The following is a 26,059-nucleotide window of genomic DNA, read 5'->3' as shown; positions in this document are numbered from 1 at the left end:
CTGTGTCATGTAAGCAGAGGTTAGATCCAGCTTAGTGAACGACTTCCCCCCTGCTAGCGTTGCGAACAGGTCATCCGCTTTGGGTAGTGGGTACTGGTCCTGTAACGAGACTCGGTTGATCATTACCTTGTAGTCTCCACAGATTCTGATTGTCCCATCGCTTTTCAACATCAGAACCATTGGACTGGCCCACTCGTTGAACTCAACTGGCGATATGATCCCCTCTCTTTGAAGTCTGTCCAGCTCGATCTCGACTTTCTCTCGTTCGGGCCTTGTGATGAACGGGCCGTGCATCAGGGACTAGGTGGATCTGCACTTTGGCACCTGTGAAGTTGCAGATGCCTGGCTCGAATAACGACGGGAATTTGTTTAGCACTTCGGCACATGAGGCGTCATCCATCGAAGACAGTGCTTTGATGTATTCTCAGTTCCATCGGATCTTTCCTAGCCAGCTTCTGCCGAACAATGTTGGGCTATCGCCTGGTTCAATCTATAGTGATAAATCATGCACAGCTCCATCGTACGATACCTTCACTGCCGCAGTGCCAATGACTGGTATGAGCTCTTTGGTGTAAGTGCACAGCTTGGTGTGGATCGGGCTTAGATTTGGCCTTTGTGCCTTGTTGCCCCACTTTCTCAAAAGCCTTCTGGCTCATAATTGACTGACTCACCCCCATGTCCAATTCCATGGAAACTGGAATGCCGTTTAATTTGACTTTTAACATTATTGGAGGGCTTTTGGTGGTGAAGGTGTGTACCCCATACACTTCCTCTTCAGCCTCGGGTTGAGTTGCCTCTCTTATTCGTTCAGCGTGATCCGCGCCGGATCGGACATCTTCGGCCGACTCTGCCACGTGGTGAGTCGCAGGAGGTGCCCCATTGTTCCACAGCCCTTGCACACATAGTGCTTGAATCGACATTGATGGGCTCGATGATTACCCCCGCAGCACCAACACGGTGCTAATGGATTCACATTCATGCCCTTCGGTGGACTCTTGAGTAATCCTCGGTCTGGCCCCTGCGGGCGTGTAGGCCCTGCCATGTACAGTTCTGCCTGCTGAAGGCATTATTTTATGCACAGTACTTGCCGGTGAGCTTCGATGCTGCAATAGTATCTGTTTAGTGTTATCGTTCGTGGACATAAAAGCCTAGGCTATTGTGATGGCCTTGCTCAGACCTAGGGATTCAGCACACAGCAGTTTGTGAAGAATGACCTCATGGTCGATTCCAAGCATGAAAAAGTCCGCCAACACTTCCCCCAAAAATCCAGCAAATACGCACGGTCCCACAAGGCATCTTAGGTCGGCGACATAGCTCGCCACGTCCTGGCCCTCGGAGCGGTGGTGCGTATAAAAGCGAAACCTGGCCATTGAGATGCTCTCCTTCGGATTGAGGTGTTCCCGAACCAGCATGCACAGCTCTTCATATGTCTTCTCTGTTGGTTTCATCGGTGCTAGCAGATTTTTAATGAGGCCATATATTGTGGACCCGCAAACGGTGAGGAGAATCGCCTTGCGTTTGACCGCGGTTTCTGCCTTTTCCAGCTCGTTGGCCACGAAGTACTGGTCAAGATGCTCAACGAAGGCTTCCCAATCATCACCCTCAACAAATCTCTCAAAAATACCAACGGCAGCCATAACCGCATGAAAGTTCGTGATCTGTTACTCGTCGCCAATTGTTATGTTCAGAATAGCTCCACAAGACTGTATATTGTAAGCTCAAATTGTTGTGACCTTGGTCTCTTTAATGTAACTCCAGAGTGAGGAAGCAGCATGGTAGACTGCCTTTTACACCTGTTTACATACATACATAACACCTATAACCTGCAAATTCTCATCTTCAAGCGCATGTCCAATTGCCTTTTGAAAGTTACTATGGATTCTGCTCCACCACTGCAAACCTTAACAACCCTCTATGAGAAGAAATTTCAACCTCATTTCTCCTTCTAGTTCTTTGAAATCTTTGACCTCTTGTTACCGACCCCCTTGCCAGAGGAAATAGTTCTCACTACTTGCTCTAGCAAAACACCTCATCATTTTGAATGTGAAAATGGGGGTTCTATGATGTAACTATGACCCCGATTACTGTTTTAGATCAGAACTGGTCAGTGCCTGCGTGTGCACACTCAGACCAGTTCATAGCCGATAGTGCTGAAGAGACTCTCTGTTAGATCGTCCCTTAACCTTTTCTGCTCCGAGGAGAACAATCCCAGCTTGCCCAATCTTTTGATTTTGACTTTTGGGTAACCAACTGACGGAGCGCGGTAGTTAGCTGCACGTTCCGTCGATGGACCGCCCCGTCTCCTTTAAATTTGGCAAGGAAACTGCGGGGCACCAATCAGGTGTCCCGATGCAGCTCGCTGAACTGAGGCCTGAAGATCGCGCCCCAAGGTGGCTGTAGGCAAGGTACGTTGCCCAGAATATTTTTCTGGGCCCCAGAGGAGCACTCCTGCTCCTCCGCGGCCTACATAAATAATTCGACACTGACTTTTGGCGGGCCTCTTCAGCAGCATCGCCTATGGAACTGGTCAGTGTGCACAGCGCAGGCGCTGACCAGTTCTGATCTCAATCATAGAACCCCCCACTTTCCATATTAAAGAGGCCTGTCGCCTGAAACAGGCGGACACATTGGGCACCCGGTGATAGGCCCCTTCCAAAATGGAGCCTACCCCATTTTGAATCCATTGACGGCCCCGCTAACGCCAGGCGAAGGCAGTGAATATCGACCCCATTAACTCCAGGTCTCAAAAGGAGAAGTATACTCACCTTTTGAACTGACCATGCTGATTGCTGCATAAGTTCCTTATTGAGTAAAGTTTCCTGAGGACAAACTGTACTTTGATTGCTAAAGACATATTAAAGGTTATGGATCGAATTTTGGATTGATGCAAGTCCTAGATCAGCACTAAATATGGATGGCTTGTTTGTGCACTTTGTACTTATCCTGCACTGCCTTTTAATTATATCTGTTTTTTGTGGATGTTATCTAACAGAGTAAAGAATGTGTCTCAATGTGGCAGAAATGTTCGAGAAGTGAACTGACAGCACTGGCCTCACTGCGTTTACTAGCTTTGTCTCAATCTCTTAATGCTCCTGACCCTGCTGAGTTTCACAATCCATGTTGTGTATAATTTAGTGCAAGGCTGTCTCACTCCGCTGAGTGGCTCAGTGATGGTTTGTTGCAGCAAATATCTGTGCTTACAGCCGGCTGACCAATTAGAACCTCGCTCCCAGGATTGCGAGGGCCATCTGTCAAACAGAAGATTCTTCCAATTCGATGAGGAAACCAGTCACATGACCATGAACAGATGGGTTTCTGCTCACTGCAGTCTTTTGCTTTCTTTATACCAACGGCTTACGTTAGCATGGGTTTGCCCTGTTATTATTCAGGTTTTTAACTAAACGCGCACATAGTACAGGAAGTGAAATGGCTGTTTTTAAAAAAACAAACCTATATTGATCAAGTCGTTTGACCTGATTTTACATTTACAAGTGGATTGTAGTGGGCAAGGCACTCGCAGAATAGACTAACTGCACATGCTCAGTTTGAGCTGGCGTTAGGTCTGACTCTTGTCGGATTATCATATTGATTGACGATCAGCCGCACACAGGGGCACCACATTCTGCAGCTTTGTGATGGCGAGACTGCTTGTGCAGTGCCATACAGATACTAGTTTAGGAATTGGTCTGCCCTCTCATTGTCAACCAGACCACACTTTGTGAATAAAATGTCATTGCTGCGTCCTGATCTATAGGCTCCCGAGTTAATCAGTGGTTTCCTGTGTTTCAGGTTTACTCCCTGGATGTACCAGATGCATTCCAGAGCTTCTACAGCCCCCACAAGACACAGATGCGAAACCCTCTCATGGAACGATTGGCAGAGCAGATTGCAACCCTCTGTGCCACACTGAAAGAGTACCCAGCAGTCAGATACAGGGGGTAAGAGCACCTTTGTTAAAGATGCCCCTGTCATTTTACCTAGCAGGCTGTTGCATCCCACAGTGAGGCTAGCCCTGATGCTCACCGAACAGTATTGGAAAAGGGACCCGCTTTGAATATAGGTGCTAGTGGGAATGGAAGGCGGAGGGGAGGAATATTGGACCAAAATTCCCCTGTTCTGCGCCTCCTGTTAGCGCTTCTGTGAAGCATTAACGGGGTGCTACAGGCTGCCGCGGGAGTTAGTGGAGACACGAAAATGGTAGCACCGCATCCCCGCCAGTAGCACCCCGGGCCACTGCACCTCCGCCGATGATGTCATCGCCATATGCACCGACCCCTTTTCGTCCCGCAACAGAAATTGGCCAGCGCCCCATGAGGCCACTGAGAGCGATGTCAACACCAGCCTCGCAGGTCGCAAACTGGGCCGTTCACCCATCGCCTGGCGAACGTTATAGGGGAGGTGCGCTGCGCCACACGCCGCCATCTTTTATTCCCCCCGCCCCCTACTGGTCGGATGGTTGCCCGCTCTTTTCGCGGGGTCTGGCCCACGATCATGCGGCCCGGTACTCCGTCTCGGTGCCGGGCTGTGACCACGGCACCCTGTAGTCCTGGTGTCTCAGTGCAGGCCTGCAGAGTTTGCAGCATCCTTCCCCTTCAGCGGAATGGGAAGGGCATTGAAACGCACAAGCACTATGCGGAGAGACCACGTAACGCCCCCGAACCCTCCCCAAAAGGAAGTGGAGCACGCGACATTGCATCCACTTCCTGTGAGGGGCGGTAACCCGAATTCCGCGGCCGGGGCGGGACCTCCGCGCCGGGCGCACGAAGCCCCACCTCGCCTCGGTTACCTCCCCCAGACCGGGCGTAACTGAAGTTAAACCCTAATTGCCTTTGGAGAGCAGTGGGCTGTGATTGAATGAAGGAAATGGGGATGGGTAAATATTCCTGAGATTTTCTTAGCTCTCTTTTCATATCAGTGAGTATTTATGCAGACAGTTTCATCAGGAGATTAGGTAGGGGAGTCCATGATACGACAGATTGGACATGGACTGTGGAAGGAGTGGGCTTAGCAGCCCATATGGTGTGTTCTTGCTCCATGCTTTTTCATGCCGTAAGGAATCTCATGGAAACCGCAGGCCATCATGGATGGAACCATTTCAAACTATCTGGACTGGAGGCCAGCCAGTGCTACAATTCATTCATAAGTCGCTATGCTGTGTCCTGATGCCCTGGTTGAATTGTAATTTTGTTATGGAAAGTTGGCACACTCAAGGAGGGGGAAAACACTTCACAGGTAGAAAATTCAGAGGGCAGGTCTGTCAAATCCGCTCAGTTACATATAGACCTACAGAGAGACACACACGCGCATTGTCTGATCAGCCAGATGCACAGTATTGTTTGATGGATCTAATTCAAGTTGTTCAGCTGCACCAAGGGCTCCGATCTGCAAAATCTAATCTAAATTGTGTCAAAGTTTGAAGAAAATGTCAAAAGAGAGGCACAGTCATTAAGAGGATTTACTGTTTTGTAAAATGTTTGTAATGTAATTCCCAACTGCAGCCCTGCTACTTTGAAAAGTAAGAGATTTATTGAAAACCTGTTGTGTGGGTATCTCTCCAATAATGTGCTGCCTTTTCCATTCCCAGTGATTATAAAGAGAACGCCATGCTTGCACAGCTGGTGCAAGACAAACTAGATGCATACAAAGCTGACGATCCAACTATGGGCGAGGTAAGTGTTTTACACATAACGAGAGGTAGAAATGGTTCTGCTTTAATAGCCGACTTGTCACATCCAGTGGCTAGCTCTTTTCCAGCCGACGCAGACACAATGGCCGTAAATTTCTACAATTCTTTCTATGATTCTAATGCATCGTGAGAATGCACCTCTTCCACAACAACAAAATGGCTCAGGGGTGCTGGCTTCCTATTCGGTCAAAGTGAGAAAATTCCATTCATTGATCAGCTACTTCCAATCTACACGGCTTAAAAGCTCGTTATACAGGTGCAGCACCTAAAATCCAGAGCCCTCGGGAGCGAGGCCGTTCCGGATTCCAGGCTTTCCCGGACTTTCGATTTGCTTTCTGATGTCACGAATCCGGAAACACTCGAGCCCAGGTTCAGGTATTTCCGGATTTTGGAACATCAGGAAAGGGGGGTGGGGGAGGAATTCTCACTGAGGGGCTGTTCGGGCCGTCCAGCCCCGTCGAGGAGGATGTCATCGGGCGGGCCCCGCTAAAGAGTTGTCGTCGTTCGGACAGGCCCCACTGAGGAGGTGTTCAGATTCTCGACACGACACCTGTATATTTAAACATAAACATATTTGAGGATTGATTCAAATATTTTTTTTTAAACTGTTTTTAGTAGAAATCAGTAGATAAAATCAGATGCAAATATCCTTTTCCACGATCTGCCTGTGGCAACTCCCAGCCTATTAAGGGCAATACTTTCCTTCAGAACTCTAGTTCGCAATTTAACAACACTTCGCAATATTCTCAGTGGAAATTCCGGGTTTGGGTCATAGCAGGTTCTTGCCGCCAAAAGAACCGCTAAGACTCCGCTATGATTTGGAGGCGGAAGATTCGGGAAAAAAATGGGAAAAATCCGCCCGGCGGGAAAAATCGGCGTTGCATGAGGATTCGCGGCGGAAACCGCGAATTTTCTGCAACTTTTCTCCACGGCCGATACCGCTGTGAGTTGGGCCCAGGGAGGGGAAAACACAAAAAAATACCTTTCCAAAAAATTTAAAAATCGCAAAACATTCACCAGACCCTTTTCTAGTGAATCGCTGCAAAAGAATTTAAAAATAAACTTTGATTTGCATTTTTTGCAGGTTTTCATACTCACCGCCATTTCCAAGGGCTGCACCAACAGATTTTTCCTCGCCGTTTTTTTTTACCCTATCTACGGGTCACCGCTGTGACCAAACTTGGGCAAAAGAACTTTTTCCAGTCTTGCACGCCGGCGGTTTGCTCCCCAGCGGTATTTCAAAACCGCCGGTGGAAGACTTTGGGGTATTTCCCGTCACACCGTTTACCGCCCACAACGGCGAAATACCGCCGAAAAACGCGGCGGAAGGTTGATGAATTTCCAGCCCAAGGTCTTTTCATATTGATGGTTTATTCATCCGTGTTGATCTCATTTACACTGGATAATTGTTTTCGTCTATTGAGGTGTGTCATAGAATAATAGAATGATACAGAACAGAAGGCCATTCAGCTTATCATGCCTGTGCCTTTGCTAGAGCTATTCAATCAATCCCACTTCCTCTTTTCCCATTGCCCTCTCATTTTTTTTTCCTCCCTTCAAGTATTTATCCAATTCTCTTTTGAAATTGTCAGTGCGCCAAAATTTTGATAAGATTATAACTTAACTCAGTAGTTCATTAATACCAAAACCGTGAGCAAAACCCATTGTAGCTCTTATTTATGAGATGAAATTGAGCTTATATTTTGAAAGAATTGTCAAATTGAACAAATTGTTTATTACAGATGTGTTGAAGTTACTGGATAAAAAGTTGGAGCATTGATATTACATTTAGACATCTCTGGACTGGTTTAACGTTATCAATAGTCGTGGGCTTGAAACTAGCTTCACTCCGACACGCTTTCCAATTTGTGCACAAGCCGATAAATCCACAAACAGTGAATAGATAATGAGCTTCACCCCACGGAGGGAAGTGTAAGCACCAGAAGGTAGATCAGTGCCATTAGAAACTGTGGCAGAGCAGATCTCAGCGGAGCCAGTTCCCTTAGCACAGATTTACAAGGCCATTTACAGATCTGGGTGCACTAAAGTTTGACAATTGTCTTGAAACAATTTGCAGCACCTTCCCCATCAATGATTTGCATGTCTTGCTTCTATTTTTAACTCTTATTTATGAGATGGAATAGATAATGTTCCCTATGTAGGGCAACAATTAAGTATGAAGCTCTTCACCATTTGGACTTAGCAGTGGTGGATAAACATACTTTTGCAATAAGAGACCAACTTCTAAAAGCCTGAGAAATTGAGCTTATATTTTGAAAGAAATGTCAAATTGAACAAGTTGTTTCTTACAGATGGGTTGAAGTTACTGGATAAAAAGTTGGAGCATTGATATTACATGAACTACAGTAGAGCATGGATCTTTTATTTCACTCTCCATTGCACAAGAGGTTAAATAATACAGGTAGTTTAGAAGTTGTATCATAGCTGTTAGTGATATTCATGAATTGAGATTGTTAATGGCATAGTAACAGGGATGCAGTAATACAGATCTGCTGAAAGTTGCATAGGATTACATAGGATATACGGCACAGAAACAGGCCACTTGGCTCATACAGGCGTTTATGGTCTACTTGAGCCTCCTCCCGTCTTTCCCCATCTAAATCTATCAGCATAACCCTCTATTCCCTCCTCCCTCATATGCCTGTCCAGCCTCCCCTTAAATGCATCGATACTATTCACCTCAACCACTCCCTGTGGGAGCGAGTTCCACATTCTCACCACTCTCTGGGTAAAGAAGTTCCTTCTGAATTTCCTATTGGATTTCTTAGTGACGATCTTATATTGATGGCCTCTAGTTATGCTCTTCCCCACAAGTGGAAACAATGGCCCAGAAATCCCGGTCGGATGCTTCCCGCGGGCGATCGGGTAAAAAATTTTAAAATCCGCACTTACCTATCTGCTGCGCCCACGCGAGTTCCCGGTCCTGAGACCACTGACTGCGCATCGCAGCACGTGCACGTCGGGACATGGGGAGGGCTGGAGCTGTAGTCACATGGCTCTGGGCAGCCAATCAGGTAAAGTATGTTCTCATTCATAATAATGGAAACTCCGTAAGTTGGAGTTCCCAATATTATGAATGAGAAACCCCCCAAACACACAAAACCAATAATAAAAAATTGAAAAATACACCACATATTTTTATTAATTTAAATTAGTTATTTATGTATTATATTAAAAACATTTCCAATTTCAAAAAAATGTTTTTTTAATTATGGTTTAAAATAAACTTACCATAAGTGGGAGGGTTTTTCACAATAAAATGTGTTTTTCTTATTTTATTTTGAAATGTTTTTGTGTATTTTAAAACTTTTACGCCTGTAACAGTAGGCTATGCTTTTATCAGGTGCAAGAGTTTTGAGGACATTTGCTGGCAAAGATATGGGTAAATCCCGCAATTCTGCCCGTGCAAATGTCCTCGCTCCTGAGAGGATCTGTCTGGAGCTTGACAGATCGGAAAAGCCGGTTTTCGGCGAATGCGTATTGTGTGCTAAAACCGGCTTTTGCGATGCCTTCCTGGGTCCGTACTCGCCCCGTACAGACCCAGGAGAGCGGAATTTCTGCCTCATTCTCTCTGTATCCACTCGATCAAAACCTTTCATAATTTTAAAGACCTCTATTCGATCACCGCTCAACTTTCTTTTTTCAAGAAAAAAAGAGACCCAGCCTGTTCATGCTTTCCTGCTGCAGCTGTCTGGCTTGCTTATGCATGTATTAAATGGTGATGTGTAACATAATTGCAAGACAATCGTTACAAAGTGGTAATCTCTGAGGTTCACGAATATCACTAATCTCTGTTACTATGGGCCCAACTTTCCCTAAAAAAAATAATGGCGTCACTTACCTGGACGCCCATCAACGCTGAAAATAAAAAACCAAAGTCTCCTTCCCCCATAGGCACCTTCTGGTGCCGGTGCTACCCGAGAGGAATTTGCTGGGCGTGGCTTCCAGTGTGCGCCGGAACCGCACCGCTCACGCGCTCCTGAAAAAGAAAACGGGCAAGTAATTGAACTTGTGCAATGCACAAATTATTATTTTTTTTTAAACGCATGGCGCGTGCGCACAAAACGCCCAAACTGGCTTTAACATCGCAGGAGCAGCATTTTTGGTAAGTTTTCTTTTTATACTTAGTTACTGCTAATGTAGTATTTTAAATTGTGCTAATAGTTAAAGTTTTAGCGAGGGAGTCCATTCGCCTGGGGTTAGGAGCGGGCCAGTGCGGGTTTCTCCAACTGAAGGTCGGGTTTTTTCCTACGGTGATTATAGGGTCTGCGCTGGGCTAAAAATTTTCGTAGGGTGGAAACTTGGCCTTAAGCCCAGAAATGGCGCAGGAACCTTCTTCACAGGTACACCAGCGGCAGAATGTATGGCGCCAAACACTCTGGCGCTGGTAGCACACGTCGGCGCCCCAAGACTGGGGAATCTGGGCTTCGGCACCAAAAAACTCACAGTGCTGGGGAAAATTTGGGCCATAGTCTGTGGCTACTCACTGAGGTAACAATGCACAGAGCCGCAGGGCGCATGGTCACACACTCAATCGCAAACATGTAGCTTTCTTAATTTGAGCCGGCAGGCCAGCTACCTTCTCAGCAGAGAGGGGGAGGGAAGCAAGTGCAGAAACCATCCCACAATGCTGCTGCTAAACTGCCAACAATTGGGATTGCAGGAGCTCTGCAATCTGGCTCATCGCCTTTTCTTTTAATCGAGAATGGTGTAAGTTGCTTCCGAGGACCTGACAGAACCAAATGCAGACGGAAAAGAAATGCTTCACCATGGCTCCCACGTTGGTCAACGTTTATCAATCAGAAGTGGTGGCACATCAGTGACCGATGAAGTGAAGGGCGATTGTTCCAAGATATATTTAAATGAACAAGCGTGGATCATTATTGTGTAAAATTTAATGAGCTTGTATCTACTTCTTATAATTGAAATCTCTGATTTCAGGGCCCCGACAAAGCTCGCTCACAGCTATTGATCGTTGACCGTGGGTTTGACCCAGCATCTCCTGTACTCCATGAGTTGACCTTCCAGGCCATGACCTATGACTTGCTGCCTGTTGAAAATGATGTTTACAAGTGAGAGGCACTGTTTTCTACCATTTCACTTAGCCTGTATACTTTATCATTGTTCAGATCAGAGCTTTCAGATAATACCAACAACTACCCCAAGTGCAGGGTAATGGTTACCTCTGCTTGTCTGATTTGTGTCTAGTTGTGTTTTCCTTATCTAATCCACACCATGTAAGAATTGAATGTTTTATTTTTAAATCGGCTGGTGGAAGGTACATATTTACACTCATCAAGACAGTACTGGCTTTGGAACATGTTTTTCAACTTTTAGCATCCGATGTCATCCAGGTCAGATACAACACAGGCCAGATGCAAACTAACACTCTCTAATTCGTCTTCGACAGTGGATCTTAACCTCATCCAAAGATCATCCTCCAGTGCACCGACTGGATATCTCCATTTTGTCTTCTTCTATTGGACGAGATTGCCAAATTGCATTCAGTGCTCACTCTGAATCCACATCCACCTTGAATTGGGTTGAGACTCATTTTAAGCAAGGACTTTAACAAGCAAAAGGAAAATGACGCAAAACAAGAGAGCTTTGATTCCAATCTGACTTAGATTGAAAGTCAGCTCAGAGAGGACAGTTCCTCTTACCATTGCACCACACAATTTCCACATTTGAATCTTGTTCAATTTTCCAGCTTGCTTTGCTAGATTCATAGAAACATGGGTGCAGGAGTAGGCCATTCGGCCCTTCAAGCCTGCACTGCCATTCAATAAGATCATGGCTGATCATTCCTTCAGTACCCCTTTCCTGCTTTTTCTCCATACCCCTTGATCCTGTTAACCGTAAGAGCCATATCTAAATCCCTCTTGAATATATCCAATGAACTGGCATCAACAACTCTCTGCGGCAGGGAATTCCACAGGTTAACAACTCTCTGAGTGAAGAAGTTTCTCCTCAACTCAGTTCTAAATGGCCTACCTCTTATCCTAAGACTATGGCCCCTGGTTCTGGACTTCCCCAACATCGGGAACATTCTTCCCAGATCTAACCTGTCCAGTCCCATCAGAATCTTATATGTTCCTATGAGATCCTCTCTCATCCTTCTAAACTCCAGTGAATAAAGGCCCAGTTGATCCAGTCTCTCCTCATATGACAGCCCAGCCATCCATGGAATCAGTCTGGTGAACCTTCGCTGCACTCCCACAATAGCAAGAACGTCCTTCCTCAGACTAGGAGACCAAAACTGAACACAATATTCCAGGTGAGACCTCACTAAGGCCCTGTACAACTGCATTAGGATCTCGCTGCTTCAATATTCAAATCCCCTAGCTATGAAGGCCAACATACCATTTGCCTTCTTTACCGCCTGCTGTACATGCGTGCCCACTTTCAGTGACTGATGAACCATGACACCCAGGTCTCGTTGCACCTCCCCTTTTCCTAGTCTGCCGCCATTCAGATAATATTTTGCCATTGTGTTTTTGCCCCCAAAATGGATAACCTCACATTTATCCACATTATACTGCATCTGCCATGCATTTGCCCACTCACCTAACCTGTCCAAGTCACTCTGCAGCCTCTTAGCGTCCTCCTCACAGCTCACACCGCCACCCAGTTTAGTGTAATCTGCAAACTTGGGAGATATTACACTCTAGTCCTTCATCCAAATCGTTAATGTATATTGTAAAGAGCTGAGGTACCAGCACTGATCCCTGCGGCACCCCACTAGTCACTGCCTGCCATTCTTAAAAGGACCCGTTTATCCCGACTCTCTGCTTCCTGTCTGCCAACCAGTTCCCTATCCACGTCAGTATATTACCCCCAATACCATGTGCTTTGATTTTGCACAAAAATCTCTTGTACGGGACCTTGTCAAAAGCCTTTTGAAAGTCCAAATACACCACATCCACTGGTTCTCCCTTATCCACTCTACTTGTTACATCCTCAAAAAATTCCAGAAGATTCGACAAGCATGATTTCCTTTTCATAAATCCATACTGACTTGGACCGATCGTGTCACTGTTTTCCAAATGCGCTGCTATTTCATCCTTAATGATTGATTCCAACATTTTCCCCACTACTGATGTCAAGCTAATCGGTCTATAATTACCCGATTAGTTTAACATCTGTAGTGGGGAAAATGCTTGAAGCTATCATTAAGGAAGAAATAGCGGGACATCTAGATAAGAATAGTGCAATCAAGCAGACGCAACATGGATTCATGAAGGGGAAATCATGTTTAACGAATTTACTGGAAATCTTTGAGGATATAACGAGCATGGTGGATAGAGGTGTACCGATGGATGTGGTGTATTTAGATTTCCAAAAGGCATTCGATAAGGTGCCACACAAAAGATTACTGCAGAAGATAAAGGTACGCGGAGTCAGAGGAAATGTATTAGCATGGATCGAGAATTGGCTGGCTAACAAAAAGCAGAGAGTCAGGATAAATGGGTCCTTTTCGGGTTGGAAATCGGTGGTTAGTGGTGTGCCACAGGGATCGGTGCTGGGACCACAACTGTTTACAATATACATAGATGACCTGGAAGAGGGGACAGAGTGTAGTGTAACAAAATTTGATGATGGCACAAAGATTAGTGGGAAAGCGGGTTGTGTAGAGGACACAGAGAGACTGCAAAGAGATTTAGATAGGTTAAGCGAATAGGCTAAGGTTTGGCAGATGGAATACAATGTCGGAAAATGTGAGGTCATCCACCTTGTGAAAAAGAACAGTAAAAGGGAATATTATTTGAATGGAGAGAAATTACAACATGCTGCGGTGCAGAGGGATCTGGGGGTCCTTGTGCATGAATCCCAAAAAGTTAGTTTGCAGGTGCAGCAGGTAATCAGGAAGGCGAATGGAATGTTGGTTTTCATTGCGAGAGGGATGGAGTACAAAAGCAGGGAGGTCCTGCTGCAACTGTACAGGGTATTGGTGAGGCCGCACCTGGAGTACTGCATGCAGTTTTGGTCACCTTACTTAAGGAAGGATATACTAGCTTTGGAGCGGGTACAGAGACGATTCACTAGGCTGATTCCGGAGATGAGGGGGTTACCTTATGATGATAATTGAGTAGACTGGGTCTTTACTCGTTGGAGTTCAGAAGGATGAGGGGTGATCTTATAGAAACATTTAAAATAATGAAAAGGATAGACAAGATAGAGGCAGAGAGGTTGTTTCCACTGGTCGGGGAGACTAGAACTAGGGGACACAGCCTCAAAATACAGGGGAGCCAATTTAAAACTGAGTTGAGAAGGAATTTCTTCTCCCAGAGGGTTGTGAATCTATGGAATTCTCTGCCCAGGGAAGCAGTTGAGGCTAGCTCATTGAATGTATTCAAATCACAGACAGATAGATTTTTAACCAATAAGGGAATTAAGGGTTATGGGGAGCGGGCGGGTAAGTGGAGCTGAGTCCACGGCCAGATCAGCCTTGATTTTGTTGAGTGGCAGAGCAGGCTCGAGGGGCTAGATGGCCTACTCCTGTTCCTAATTCTTATGTTCTTATGTTATGTACCTGTCTTCTCTCTCCCTCCTTTTTTAAAAAGTGGTGTTACATTAGCTACCCTCCAGTCCATGGGAACAGATTCAGAGTTGATAGACTGTTGGAAAATGATCACCAATGCATCCACTATTTCTAGGGCCACATCCTTGAGCACTCTGGGATGCAGACTATCAGGCTCCGGGGATTTATCGGCCTTCAATCCCATCAATTTCCCGAACACTATTTCCCGCCTAATAAGGATATCCTTCAGTTCCTCCTTCTCACTAGACCCACTGTCCCCTAGTACCTTCGGAAGGTTATTTGTATCTTCCTTCGTGAAGACAGAACCGAAGTGTTGGTTCAATTGATCTGCCATTTCTTTGTTCCCCATTATAATTTCACCTGAATCTGACTGCAAGGGACCTACATTTGTCTTCACTAATCTTTTTCTCTTCACATATTGATAGAAGCTTTTGCAGTCAGTTTTTATATTCCCTGCAAGCTTCCTCTCATACTCTATATCCCCCCTCTTAATTCAACCCTTAGTCCTCCTCTGTTGAATTCTAAATTTCTCCCAGTCCTCAGGTTTGTTGCTTTTTCTAGCCAATTTATATGCCTCTTCCTTGGCTTTAACACTATCCTTAATTTCCCTTGTTAGCCACGGTTGAGCCACCCTCCCAGTTTTATTTTAACTCCAGTCAGGGATGTACATTTGCTGAAGTTCATCCATGTGATCTTTAAATGTTTGCCATTGCTTATCCACCGTCAACCCTTTGAGTATTGTTTGCTAGTCTATTCTAGCCAATTCACGCCTCATACCATCGAAGTTACCTTTCCTTAAGTTCAGGACCCTAGTTTCCGAATTAACTTTGTCACTTTCCATCTTAATAAGGAATTCTACCATATTATGGTCACTTTTCCCCAAGGGGCCTCGCACAACAAGATTGCTAATTAGTCCCTTCTCATTACACATCACCCAGTCTAAGATGGCCAGCTCCCTGGTTGGTTCCTCGACATATTGGTCTAGAAAACCATCCCTAATACACCACCGCATTGCTACCAGATAGGTTAGTCCAATCAATGTGTAGATTAAAGTCGTCCATGAATACTGCTGCACCTTTATTGCACACATCCCTTATTTCTTGTTTGATGCTGTCCCCAACCTCTACTACTATTTGGTGGTCTATACACAACTCCCACTAGCGTTTTCTGCCTTTTGGAATTCCACAGCTCCACCCATACCGATTCCACATCATCCAGGCTAATGTCCTTCCTTACAATTGCATTGATTTCATCTTTAACCAGCAACGCCACCCCACCTCCTTTTCCTTTCTGTCTATCCTTCCTAAATGCTGAATACTCTTGGATGTTGAGTTCCCAGCCTTGGTCTCCCTGGAGCCATGTCTCCCTGATGCCAATCACATCGTATCCGTTAACTGCTATCTGCACAGTTAATTCATCCATCTTATTCCGAATACTCCTCGCATTGAGGCACAGAGCCTTCAGACTTGTTTTTTTAACACATTTTGCCTCTTTAGAATTTTGCTGTAATGTGGCCCTTTTTGTTTTTTGCCTTGGGTTTCTCTGCCCTCCACTTTTACTATTCTCCTTTCTATATTTTGCTTCTGACTCCATTTTATTTCCCTCTGTCTCCCTGCATAGATTCGCATCCCCCTGCCATATTAGTTTAACTCCTCCCCAACAGCACTAGCAAATACTCCCCCTAGGACATTGGTTCCGGTCCTGCCCAGGTGCAGACCATCCGGATTGTACTGGTCCCACCACCCCTCAAGCCACGTATTCTTCTGAGCTATCATGCGATTCCTACTCTGACTAGCACGTGGCACTGGTAGCAATCCTGAGATTACTACTTTTGAGGTCCTACTTTTTAATTTAGCTCCTAGCTCCCTAAATTCACCTCGTAGGACCTCATCCCATTTTTTACCTATGTCATTGGTACCTATATGCACCACGACAACTGGCTGTTCACCCTCCCTTTTCAGAATGTCCTGCACCCGCTCCGAGACATCCTTGACCCTTGCACCAGGGAGGCAACATACCATCTCGGTTGCGGCCGCAGAAACGCCTATCTATTCCCCTTACAATTGAATCCCCTATCACTATTGCTCTCCCACTCTTTTTCCTGCCCTCCTGTGCAGCAGAGCCAGCCACAGCGCCATGAACTTGGCTGCTGCTGCCCTCCCCTGATGAGTCATCCCCCTCAACAGCACTCAAAGTGATATATCTGTTTTGCAGGGGGATGACCACAGGGGACCCCTGCATTACCTTCCTTGCTCTACTCTTCCTGTTGGTCACCCATTCCCTATCTGGCTGTGGACCTTTTACCTGCAGTGTGACCAACTCACTAAACGTGCTATTCACGTCATTCTCAGCATTGTGGATGCTCCAGAGTGAATCCACCTGCAGCTCCAGTGCCGCAATGCGGTCCGTCAGGATCTGCAGGAAGAACAGAACACGTGTCCGAGCTCTCCTGCCATGACTTAACCCCTAGATAAACTTAATTTGCCAACAACAATGTTAAAAGTTTACTTACTGATATAGAAAAGAAAAAGAAAAACTACTTACCAATTCAGCTGATAAGACAATGAAAATCATACAAACACATTCATATTTTATAAGCAAACAGACTCGGCCTGCTTTAATGCAGAATTAGTTTGCATAATATTATTTTTGATTCAACATTGCAACTTTATTTTATATTCTGGTGCCCATGTTACGCACACCTCGCTCCTCAGTACAATATCTGAGGTAACCAGGTACTTGTCTGAAAAGTGAAGTGTACATGGTTATGGAACTGCTGCTGAGGTGGTTTTGTTCCAGCACTGTTTGTAGGTTAGCGACGTTCCCATTGATAGCATTGAGCAAATGCCATGGCTGCTGGTGAACTGCAGGAGCCTTCATTGTTGTTTTGCAGTTTATCTTTTTACAAACCAACATGACAGCTATAAAAAAAGAATATTCCGAGGCCAATGTGCTGCCATACAGATTGGTCAGATGTAGATTTAATCATGATTCACCACACTTAGGGGTCGAAATTGGCTTGTAGACAACGCCCGTTACCACCGGCGGTAGGCATCAAACAGGCGGCAAAGGCCGACCGTCGTCGGTAAGCGGTGTCCACACCCCAGCTGAAATGCAGTCGGCTCTTTGGCACAGGTGCCGAGGCAACGCTGTGCCAGCTAATGCCACCCGTGTGGTGATGTCATCCAGCGTACCAAGTCTCTTTGACGCCTCTAGCGCAATATTTGCTCTGTACGGCTACAAATAGGCAGCCGTACAGCCAGGATAAAAGCGGTGGTTAAAGAGCTGTTCTCGGGCGGAATCGCCCAGAAAGGAAGGTAAGTTTTTCTCTTTATTTATTTCTGCATGTTTTGATTTGTTTAAGAGCGGGGAAGTGTGTGTGTGGATTGGAGAAGTTTTCGGATTTTTTTCCTTCCCTTTTCTTTCTGAGCGTGGCAGCATCCTCCCGATGGGAAATTGAGTCGGCCCCCTGAGCTTCCGTCCCATTGGCAGCTGAGGATGAGTGCGCAACGCCTCTTTTCAACGCTGCTCTCTCATCTTTGGGAGTTAGAAATGAATTTAGCAATTTGAGGCTGCACCTAATGCCCAGTGCTAAAATCAGCACTCGGGCAGTGACACCGCCTCAAAAACGGCCATAACCAATTTTGACCTCTTAGAGCCACAGTGGGGAGGGGGGGAGCATGAAGCTGACATCCGCTGCTTATTCACAAGGTGCGCCAGAAGAAATATTGCACACCAAAAGAAGAATTGTCTTTGGGCTGTCTCTGTGCACAACCCAGTGGGTAATTTCAGGGCATGGGAGCAGATTACTTGCCCAAGCTTTTGTCCAGGCGTAGCATGTGTTGCAGAAAGACTCAAGAAAGGGTGGTGGAGCCAGCGTAACAAGTAGACCCAGGTTCCAAAGCACTGTTGATGAAAGATAGGAACATTAAAAAATAGGTGCAGGAGCAGGCCATTCGGCCCTTCGAGTCTGCACCACCATTCAATAAGATCATGGCTGATCATTCACCTCAGCACCTCAGAAATCGAAGAGTAATTTCATTTGATCTGATTTTCTAGTTAAGTTGATCTGTTATTTTTCACCCGCTCAGGTACGAAACGAGTGGAATTGGAGACAACCGGGTCAAGGAGGTCCTTCTGGATGAGGATGATGACCTCTGGATCACTCTGCGTCACAAACATATTGCAGAGGTGTCCCAGTATGTCCCAGTCTTTGTTTTGCATTTCTGTACTGGTTGTGGAACATTCATTTCAAAATTGCTTTGTGACCAAGAAAAAAAAGCCTGTTACTTAACATCTACTGCCATTTCTAAGAACATTTGGAGAGGTTGAGCTGATTATAGTTACATGTGTAATTGTGTTCATGGACGATCGTTTTACTACATTGTCACCTCCGACTGCTCGGAGGCCAATATAAAAAGGTTACTTACTGTTTCTTAAATGTACGATAATGGAAGGACCTGCATCCCTTCACGTGGTCACCGTCATTTACAGGGGAGGGTAAGCAGCTGAATCGGCTGTTACCTTTGCACTGCTTTACTCTCAGCCAATGGTTTATAGAATAAACTAATTTACAGCAGTTAAACTTTCCTGTATCGGGGAATTCTCTGCAAGTACCCACACACTCATAGGAGGCCCTGTCCGAATTCTAAAAGACTGTGTCAGCTACCAGAAGGAAATAAGTATTATCATTGCCCGGTATTAAATCATAGGTACCAACAGAAATGCACAAATATAGACATGTTGAATATAGAATGCATTTAAGCAGAGGCTAGGTAGGCATGCTATGCCAGGTTGTAGACAGACAAACATTTGATCACCTTGCAGATGCACGTGAAATTCTGAAGTCTCTCTGAGGTCTGCGTACCTCAGTTTGAAAATTATGACATACAGTGCAGTCACTAGAGCAGACGTCATTTATCCTGCTGGGAATGAATGACAGCACAGACTGCAAGTGCTGTGCTCCCAGGCATCCTGCGAGGACAGCAGGCTGAGATGAGTGATCGTAAATTAGAATATAAACATTGGGGCGGATTTCCCGGTGATTTGTGTCTCTGTTTTTGCCCGGGGAGGGGAGGCGGCGGCAATGGCGGCGGTGAGCTCAGTGGGCGGGCGGTTTGCTTCCAGCACCCGCTGGGGTTTTCGGGGCCGCTTTTGACGGGGCGTGGAGCAGTTCCGCCCGGAAGAGGCAAGCCCCTGCTTGCAACACTGGCTCGCTTTTGGACTCCCGCCCGACCCGTACGCCCCGCAGCGCGCCGTCCTGGGACTGTCTGCGAAAATGGGCGGTCCGACCTATACCGGTCGCAGTGAGGTAAATAATGCCCAACTCAGGTAAGTCTGATTGCTTTTGCTTTTAATTTTTTTTGCGATTTATGTTGTGGTGGCCTGGGCTAAGTATTGGGAATGTTTTATCAGTTTGTTTTCAGGTTTTACTTTTTCTTCTTAGGCCTCTCTCAGAGCGCTCCCGGGCCGGCTGTTTAGCTCAGGATTGTCCCATGCTCAGCCGGCCTAGCACCCCGATAGAGGTGTGTAACGCCTCCCCTCGTGCCCCACCCCACACTCGGGGCCCCGCCCCACACTCGGGACACTCGGGGCCTCGCCCCGCCCCACACTCGGGGCCCCGCCCCGCCCCGCCCCACACTCGGGGCCCAGCGGCCCAATTTTGCTGACTGAGGCGCAAACTGTTCCCGGGCGCAATCTTTACCGCCCCGCCACCATTACCGCCCCGAAATCAGCAAATCCAGCCCATTGGATTTCACTCGACTTGCTTACTGATACCTGAATCCTAACTACATTCATTTCCCCGCTTACTGCAGTTATTTTTCTATGACACCTTCAAGTCTTCTGAGCTGCAGCATCCATATTGAAAATTCAAAGGGTACATTTAATTTGAATTACTGCGTGTCGTGTTCTCCAATATCTGAATTATTCCAAATGGCACATATTTAGGGGTCATGTGCTGGTGATCTTAGCCACCAGTGCAGTTTGTCCTTTTGATCGCTTGCAGTGCACATCCTAACCAAACTCGGGTGAAGCTGGAGTTAGTCATTCCCAATGGATCTCCATAAAGTCTATTCTGAAGCCATACTCATTACAAAGAGCCATGGGGAATATTACAAGACACATTTGTTGAGGCCGCACTCTCGGGCTGTAGTTTTACCAAACTTAGCCTTATGACCTGACAGTTGAGTTCATTGAGATCACAAGTGCAGAGCACATAATTGCCTTGAATTCATGGGCTCGGCTTCTTATAAACCTGTAGTTAAGGCTAAGAGACATTCTCTTGGTTGTGGTTGGGTGCTGTACACTGTGAATAGGGAAGTGCCCAACTTATGAACTGAACTATTTGGGGCAGTATCCAGGTTTGAGTGGGTAATGTTAAGTATGCCTCAGAATCAAATGGATCGATCGCAAATGTTCAATTAGTGCTTGTGTGCTCAAAAAAATAAGTTTCTTGAACGAGGTAGTCAACCGGGGGGGAAAAAACATCTCCACTTCTGTAAAGCACATCAACAGCTGAGATTGTGTAACTGTCGTGTTGAAATGCAGCTAAACAAGAATTTTTCTCTCCAGGGAAGTGACACGATCCTTGAAAGACTTCTCTTCGAGCAAGAGAATGGCGACTGGCGAGAAGGTTTGTGGAGACAAATGTGATGTCTCTCTCCGTTGTTTACCGTTTGTTTGATTTCAAATTTCCTCTCTTTTCCTCCTCTCCTGAAACTAAGGAGTCTTGCTGGGATATAACATCACCAGCTAGCTCTCTGGTACCTTGTTGAAGTGGTCAGTCTTCATGTGCAAACAGAGCCGAACCTAATTCTGTCCTCACCCAACATCCACACTAGACCTTCGAGCCAAATTCAATAGATAATGATTAGGAATGGAAACCTTGGCTGATCTGTTTACCTTTACGAGCTCAGAGGCACCAAGTTCAATTATAATGTTCAAATCCACTGCCCTGGCTGAGATGAGCTCGATTAGGGTTGAAAACTCATACCTTCTGGCCTACCTGACTCAATTCTACACTGCGCAAGGCATTTATCCACTAAGCTATCAAGGAAACATCGGGAGCGATTTTAACCTTGTGCTCTCAGCAGAAATCTTGCAGGTGGGAGGTTAAAATCGTTCTGGCTCTTACCTAGATGAGGGGATTAAATGTAGTATCTCCAAATTTGTGGATGACACTAAGTTGGGTGGCATTGTGAGCTGCGGGGAGGATGCTATGAGGCTGCAGAGTGACTTGGATAGGTTAGGTGAGGGCAAATGCATGGCAGATGAAGTATAATGTGGATAAATGTGAGGTTATCCACTTTGGTGGTAAAAACAGAGAGACAGACTATTATCTGAATGGTGACAGATTAGGAAAAGGGGAGGTGCAACGAGACCTGGGTGTCATGGTACATTAGTCATTGAAGGTTGGCATGCAGGTACAGCAGACGGTTAAGAAAGCAAATGGCATGTTGGCCTTCATAGCGAGGGGATTTGAGTACAGGGGCAGGGAGGTGTTACTACAGTTGTACAGGGCCTTGGTGAAGCCACACCTGGAGTATTGTGTACAGTTTTGGTCTCCTAACTTGAGGAAGGACATTCTTGCTATTGAGGGAGTGCAGCGAAGGTTCACCAGACTGATTCCCGGGATGGCGGGACTGACATATCAAGAAATACTGGATCAACTGGGCTTGTATTCACTGGAGTTCAGAAGAATGAGAGGGGATCTCATAGAAACGTTTAAAATTCTGACGGGTTTAGACAGGTTAGATGCAGGAAGAATGTTCCCAATGTTGGGGAAGTCCAGAACCAGGGGTCACAGTCTAAGGATAAGGGGTAAGCCATTTAGGACCGAGATGAGGAGAAACTTCTTTACCCAGAGAGTGGTGAATCTATGGAATTCTCTACCACAGAAAGTAGTTGAGGCCAATTCGCTAAATATATTCAAAAAGGAGTTAGATGTAGTCCTTACTACTAGAAGGATCAAGGGATATGGCGAGAAAGCAGGAATGGGATACTGAAGTTGCATGTTCAGCCATGAACTCATTGAATGGCGGTGCAGGCTCGAAGGGCCGAATAACCTACTCCTGCACCTATTTTCTATGTTTCTATGTTTCTAAAACCGCCATGATTGCAATTTTAAGCTGCTCTCCTGAGCAGGCAGCAAGGACACATGCCCAAAGCCAACAGGGTCCTTCTTGATATATGCACGTTGCGGCCCAATTACATCATTGAGACCCGACTATAATTTTAACGGGCCTGAACAGGGAATCCACTTGGAGTTAAAATCGGGGCTGTACCATTCATATTGGAGTTAAAATCGGGGCTGTATCATTCATATATACACACACACAAACACACACACACACACACACACCAGACACACAGACACACACAGACATGCACACACACACACAGACACACACCACACACTGTGCTGTGTGTCTGTATGTGTCTGTGTGTGTGTGGTGTATGTGTGAGTGTGTGTGAGTCTGTGTGTCTGTGTGTGGGTGTGTGTGTCTGTGTGTGGTGTATGTGTGCCTGTGTGTGTACTGTATGTGTGTGTGTATGCGCGTGTGTGTGGGTGTGTCTGAGTGTGGTGTATGTGTGTCTGTGTGTGTGTGTATGTCTCTGTGTGTGTAGTGTGTGTATGTGTGTGTCTGAGTGTGGTGTATGTGTGTCTGTGTGTGTGTTTGTGGGTGTGTCCGAGTTGTGTATGTGTGTGTGTGTGTGTTTGTGGTGTATGTGTGTGTGTATGTGTGCCTGTGTGTGTGTGTGTAGTGTATCTGTAGCGTGTGTGTATAAAACAAAGCTCCAGCTGTTATGTTAAATGCTAGAAACCATGTGTCTCACATCTGCTTCTTTGAAGGTGGATTCCAGAGTAGGTCGATCATTGAGCTTTAACAACATTTGGTTGAGAAATCCATTGTCGAGTTTCATCCTCAAATATTCCTGTAATTCTATCCAGTTCTGCAGATACCATTTATATATGCATTGCGCGCACGCACACACACACGTGGTTAGTTAGCTGTGTGTGTTTTGCGCGGAGTGGGGAGAGGAAAGTCTGTTAACTTTGCCAACAGCAGAGTTGTGAAACAGTGACATCTGTGCTATCCATTATCAGTGTAATAAAAGTAATTACATGTTATCCTCATTACAGACAACCATGAGAGACCTGTCTCAGATGCTGAAGAAGATGCCCCAGTATCAGAAAGAACTGAGCAAGGTATTGTCAGTCTCAACAGTGAAGCTCACGGAGTAACAGTGTAACTGGACTGCACTTCCTCGATAGCTCCCTGGCTAGTGATCAAAGGATATCCATAATAGTGCAAAGAAATGCAGCCAGAAATATAAACTAAAATGATGTCTGTGCATTTTTTTTAAGTCAGTTGGTTCATGTCCATATTTGTTTTGCAGTATTCCACCCACCTTCACCTGGCTGAGGACTGTATGAAACACTATCAGGGCACCGTGGATAAGCTGTGCCGAGTTGAACAGGTGAGGTGTTAGACCCACTGGGGACTGCAGATCTGTGCCTGAACCGCGTTAAATAAGACGTGATTCAAAGTTTTCCATCGTCTTCGTAAACTGCTGGCTACCTATCTCTCACCTGAAACCCGATTGCTCCTCTAGGTCCCGCTAAAACCACTCAGCCCACTGATGACCTGTTCTCGTCGCCCCTGGCATGCTCTCTCTGCTCCCCCGCTCCATCACCCCTCCCTACCTGGCCCTACATGTCGGGCCGCTGTGTGCAGCAGCCAGACATTCCTTCGCCCCGGCCTGATGAAAGCAGTGAATGCAGGACGTTTGGTGCCCAGGGCTCGCTGACAGTGTGGAGGTAGTTATAGCAACTGGGCGGTTTTGTACCCCGTCCAGTATTACTCGCCCTGATGTCAACGCAGAGTACAATGGGGCGACTGCAAAAGCAGCATTGCTCCAGATGCCGCCAGTTCACCGCCAGACGGGTTTGGTGAAAATTGCCTCCCAATGTTAATGAGACTCGAACACGAATGTGGCTCGGCCTTTCCGGCTACTACGTTGGGCACTGCTCGCCACCCGACCCGAAAATCTCCCCCACTGCAAGTGCAGGCACATTGTTGCACATTGCTGCCATGAACCACAGAATCGAGTTCTGTATCTTCGTGGAACCTGCTTTCAAAGTGAACGCTCCTTCACGGGTGGTGCCTGATGTGGAGCCCCTTACCGCACTCAGCTGTCACGGGGAGGTGCAGGCACAGGTCAGGGACCTCTCCGCTGGGAGAAAGAGAGCAGGAGCTCACTTCAATCTGTCAGATGTCTGTCAAGACAGAACTAATGACTTGCCCACTCGCTCAGTTTGAGAGTAATGTGTGTCACGGGGGATACTTTAATGAGATTGACACTGTACCAAAAATAAGTTTGATGCACACAAGCCTATTCATTAGTATTCGGCAGTTTGAGGTGCATTGGTGGATCTGCAGGACCCATGAGTTTCTACAGCAGGGTAGACAGGCTGCTCTCCATGTCCTTTACAGGAAGGAATAAAGCCATGTTATTTCTAAAACCCCCTTATAATAGTAAAGCATTCCACAGGACTATTACTGCATGTCTTTACACAGCATGCATTAATGACATTGCCAAGGCAGCCAAATACAACGTGCATTTTAAATGACAGTAATATATTTAAAATTCCAGTGCTCTCCATTATTCGGCTCAGTGACTCCTCCCAGTGGGCCCTAGCAGCACTGTAATTTCTCACCTTTTTCTGGGGTAGATCTTGGCTTTGTACCGTAGTGTAAAATAGGTGACAGCAAGTCAGCATTGACTTGAACGTAAGTAAAAATCGGGAGAGGTGTGAAACGGGCTGTGATTCGCTATCACCGGCTTCACACCACCACACAAAGCCCAAGGTCTAACCCTCTGACTCAGGCAGGCCTGTGGTTTCGCAAGTCATGTGTGATGAGAGACAGCAGGAATTTCAGCAGGCTGCAGAAGACACCAAAACCAAACCTTTCCCTGTCCCCATCTGACAGCCACATGTTTTCGAGCAGCGCTAGGTTGATGGGTGGTCATTCCAACAAAAGTGTTTGGGAGGGAAATAACTCAATGTAGTTCCTTAAATCTTTATATTTGATTTTTCAGAAGTGTTGGTGGTGAGAATTAAAGTTTCAAAATTAACAACGTTGAGCTATTTTCATTGCTACAATTATTTTCAGTACAATCTCACTATAAATTCATCAGCTAAACTGAAAAGCATACTGCAGTACTGACAGCTGCAAAATACCACAGCCTATATACTCATACACACTTCTACATCCTGTCCTTCCATATAGTTACCCCTCAAGCCCAGCTGATACATCACTCAAACTTTGCAGCTCAGTCAGAATTCACAGCTGACTAGTGAGCACGGTATAGGTAGGCAGAAGACATTTTCATTGAACAATTGTAATCGTGGGTAGTTTAGTAGATCTGAACGATGGAAGGCAAAGCTTGCAAAATGAAACATTCTGAAAATGTTGCAAATGTAATTTTTATTGTAGGATTTGGCCATGGGAACCGATGCTGAAGGAGAGAAGATCAAAGATCCAATGCGTGCCATTGTTCCCATACTGCTGGACAACAACGTTTCCACTTACGATAAAATTCGCATCATCCTTCTCTACATCTTCCTGAAGAATGGTGAGTGAGAAAGGCAAACCCCAGAGACGCAGCCTGTGAGCCTGAAGGCTTAACACTTACGATTACTGCAAGCACTGATTACATCACAGGGTAAAGTCCCTAATATTGACGCTGCCACCCGCACATGAAGTGCACTTCACTGGTTTTCCACCAGACTACTTGGCGAG

General features: G+C 46.0%; 1 protein-coding gene across 3 annotated transcripts in view; it reads left to right on the top strand.

Annotated features, from left to right (window-relative positions):
- The window catches only part of stxbp1a (syntaxin binding protein 1a), a 148,659-nt gene that overhangs the window by 103,112 nt on the left and 19,488 nt on the right, over positions 1 to 26,059 (top strand). For all 3 annotated transcript variants that reach the window (XM_070862785.1, XM_070862784.1, XM_070862782.1), the window contains 8 exons: positions 3,790 to 3,938; positions 5,585 to 5,669; positions 10,649 to 10,779; positions 18,341 to 18,448; positions 20,823 to 20,883; positions 23,395 to 23,460; positions 23,652 to 23,732; positions 25,754 to 25,892. In XM_070862785.1, the coding sequence (XP_070718886.1) occupies positions 3,790 to 3,938; positions 5,585 to 5,669; positions 10,649 to 10,779; positions 18,341 to 18,448; positions 20,823 to 20,883; positions 23,395 to 23,460; positions 23,652 to 23,732; positions 25,754 to 25,892 (820 nt within the window). The remainder of the gene's footprint in view (positions 1 to 3,789; positions 3,939 to 5,584; positions 5,670 to 10,648; positions 10,780 to 18,340; positions 18,449 to 20,822; positions 20,884 to 23,394; positions 23,461 to 23,651; positions 23,733 to 25,753; positions 25,893 to 26,059) is intronic.

Source organism: Pristiophorus japonicus, chromosome 20, assembly GCF_044704955.1.
Source record: "Pristiophorus japonicus isolate sPriJap1 chromosome 20, sPriJap1.hap1, whole genome shotgun sequence".
Lineage (NCBI taxonomy): Eukaryota > Metazoa > Chordata > Chondrichthyes > Pristiophoridae > Pristiophorus > Pristiophorus japonicus.
The sequence above is the reverse complement of the archived record's forward strand: the minus strand, read 5'-3'. Positions and strand labels throughout refer to the sequence as shown.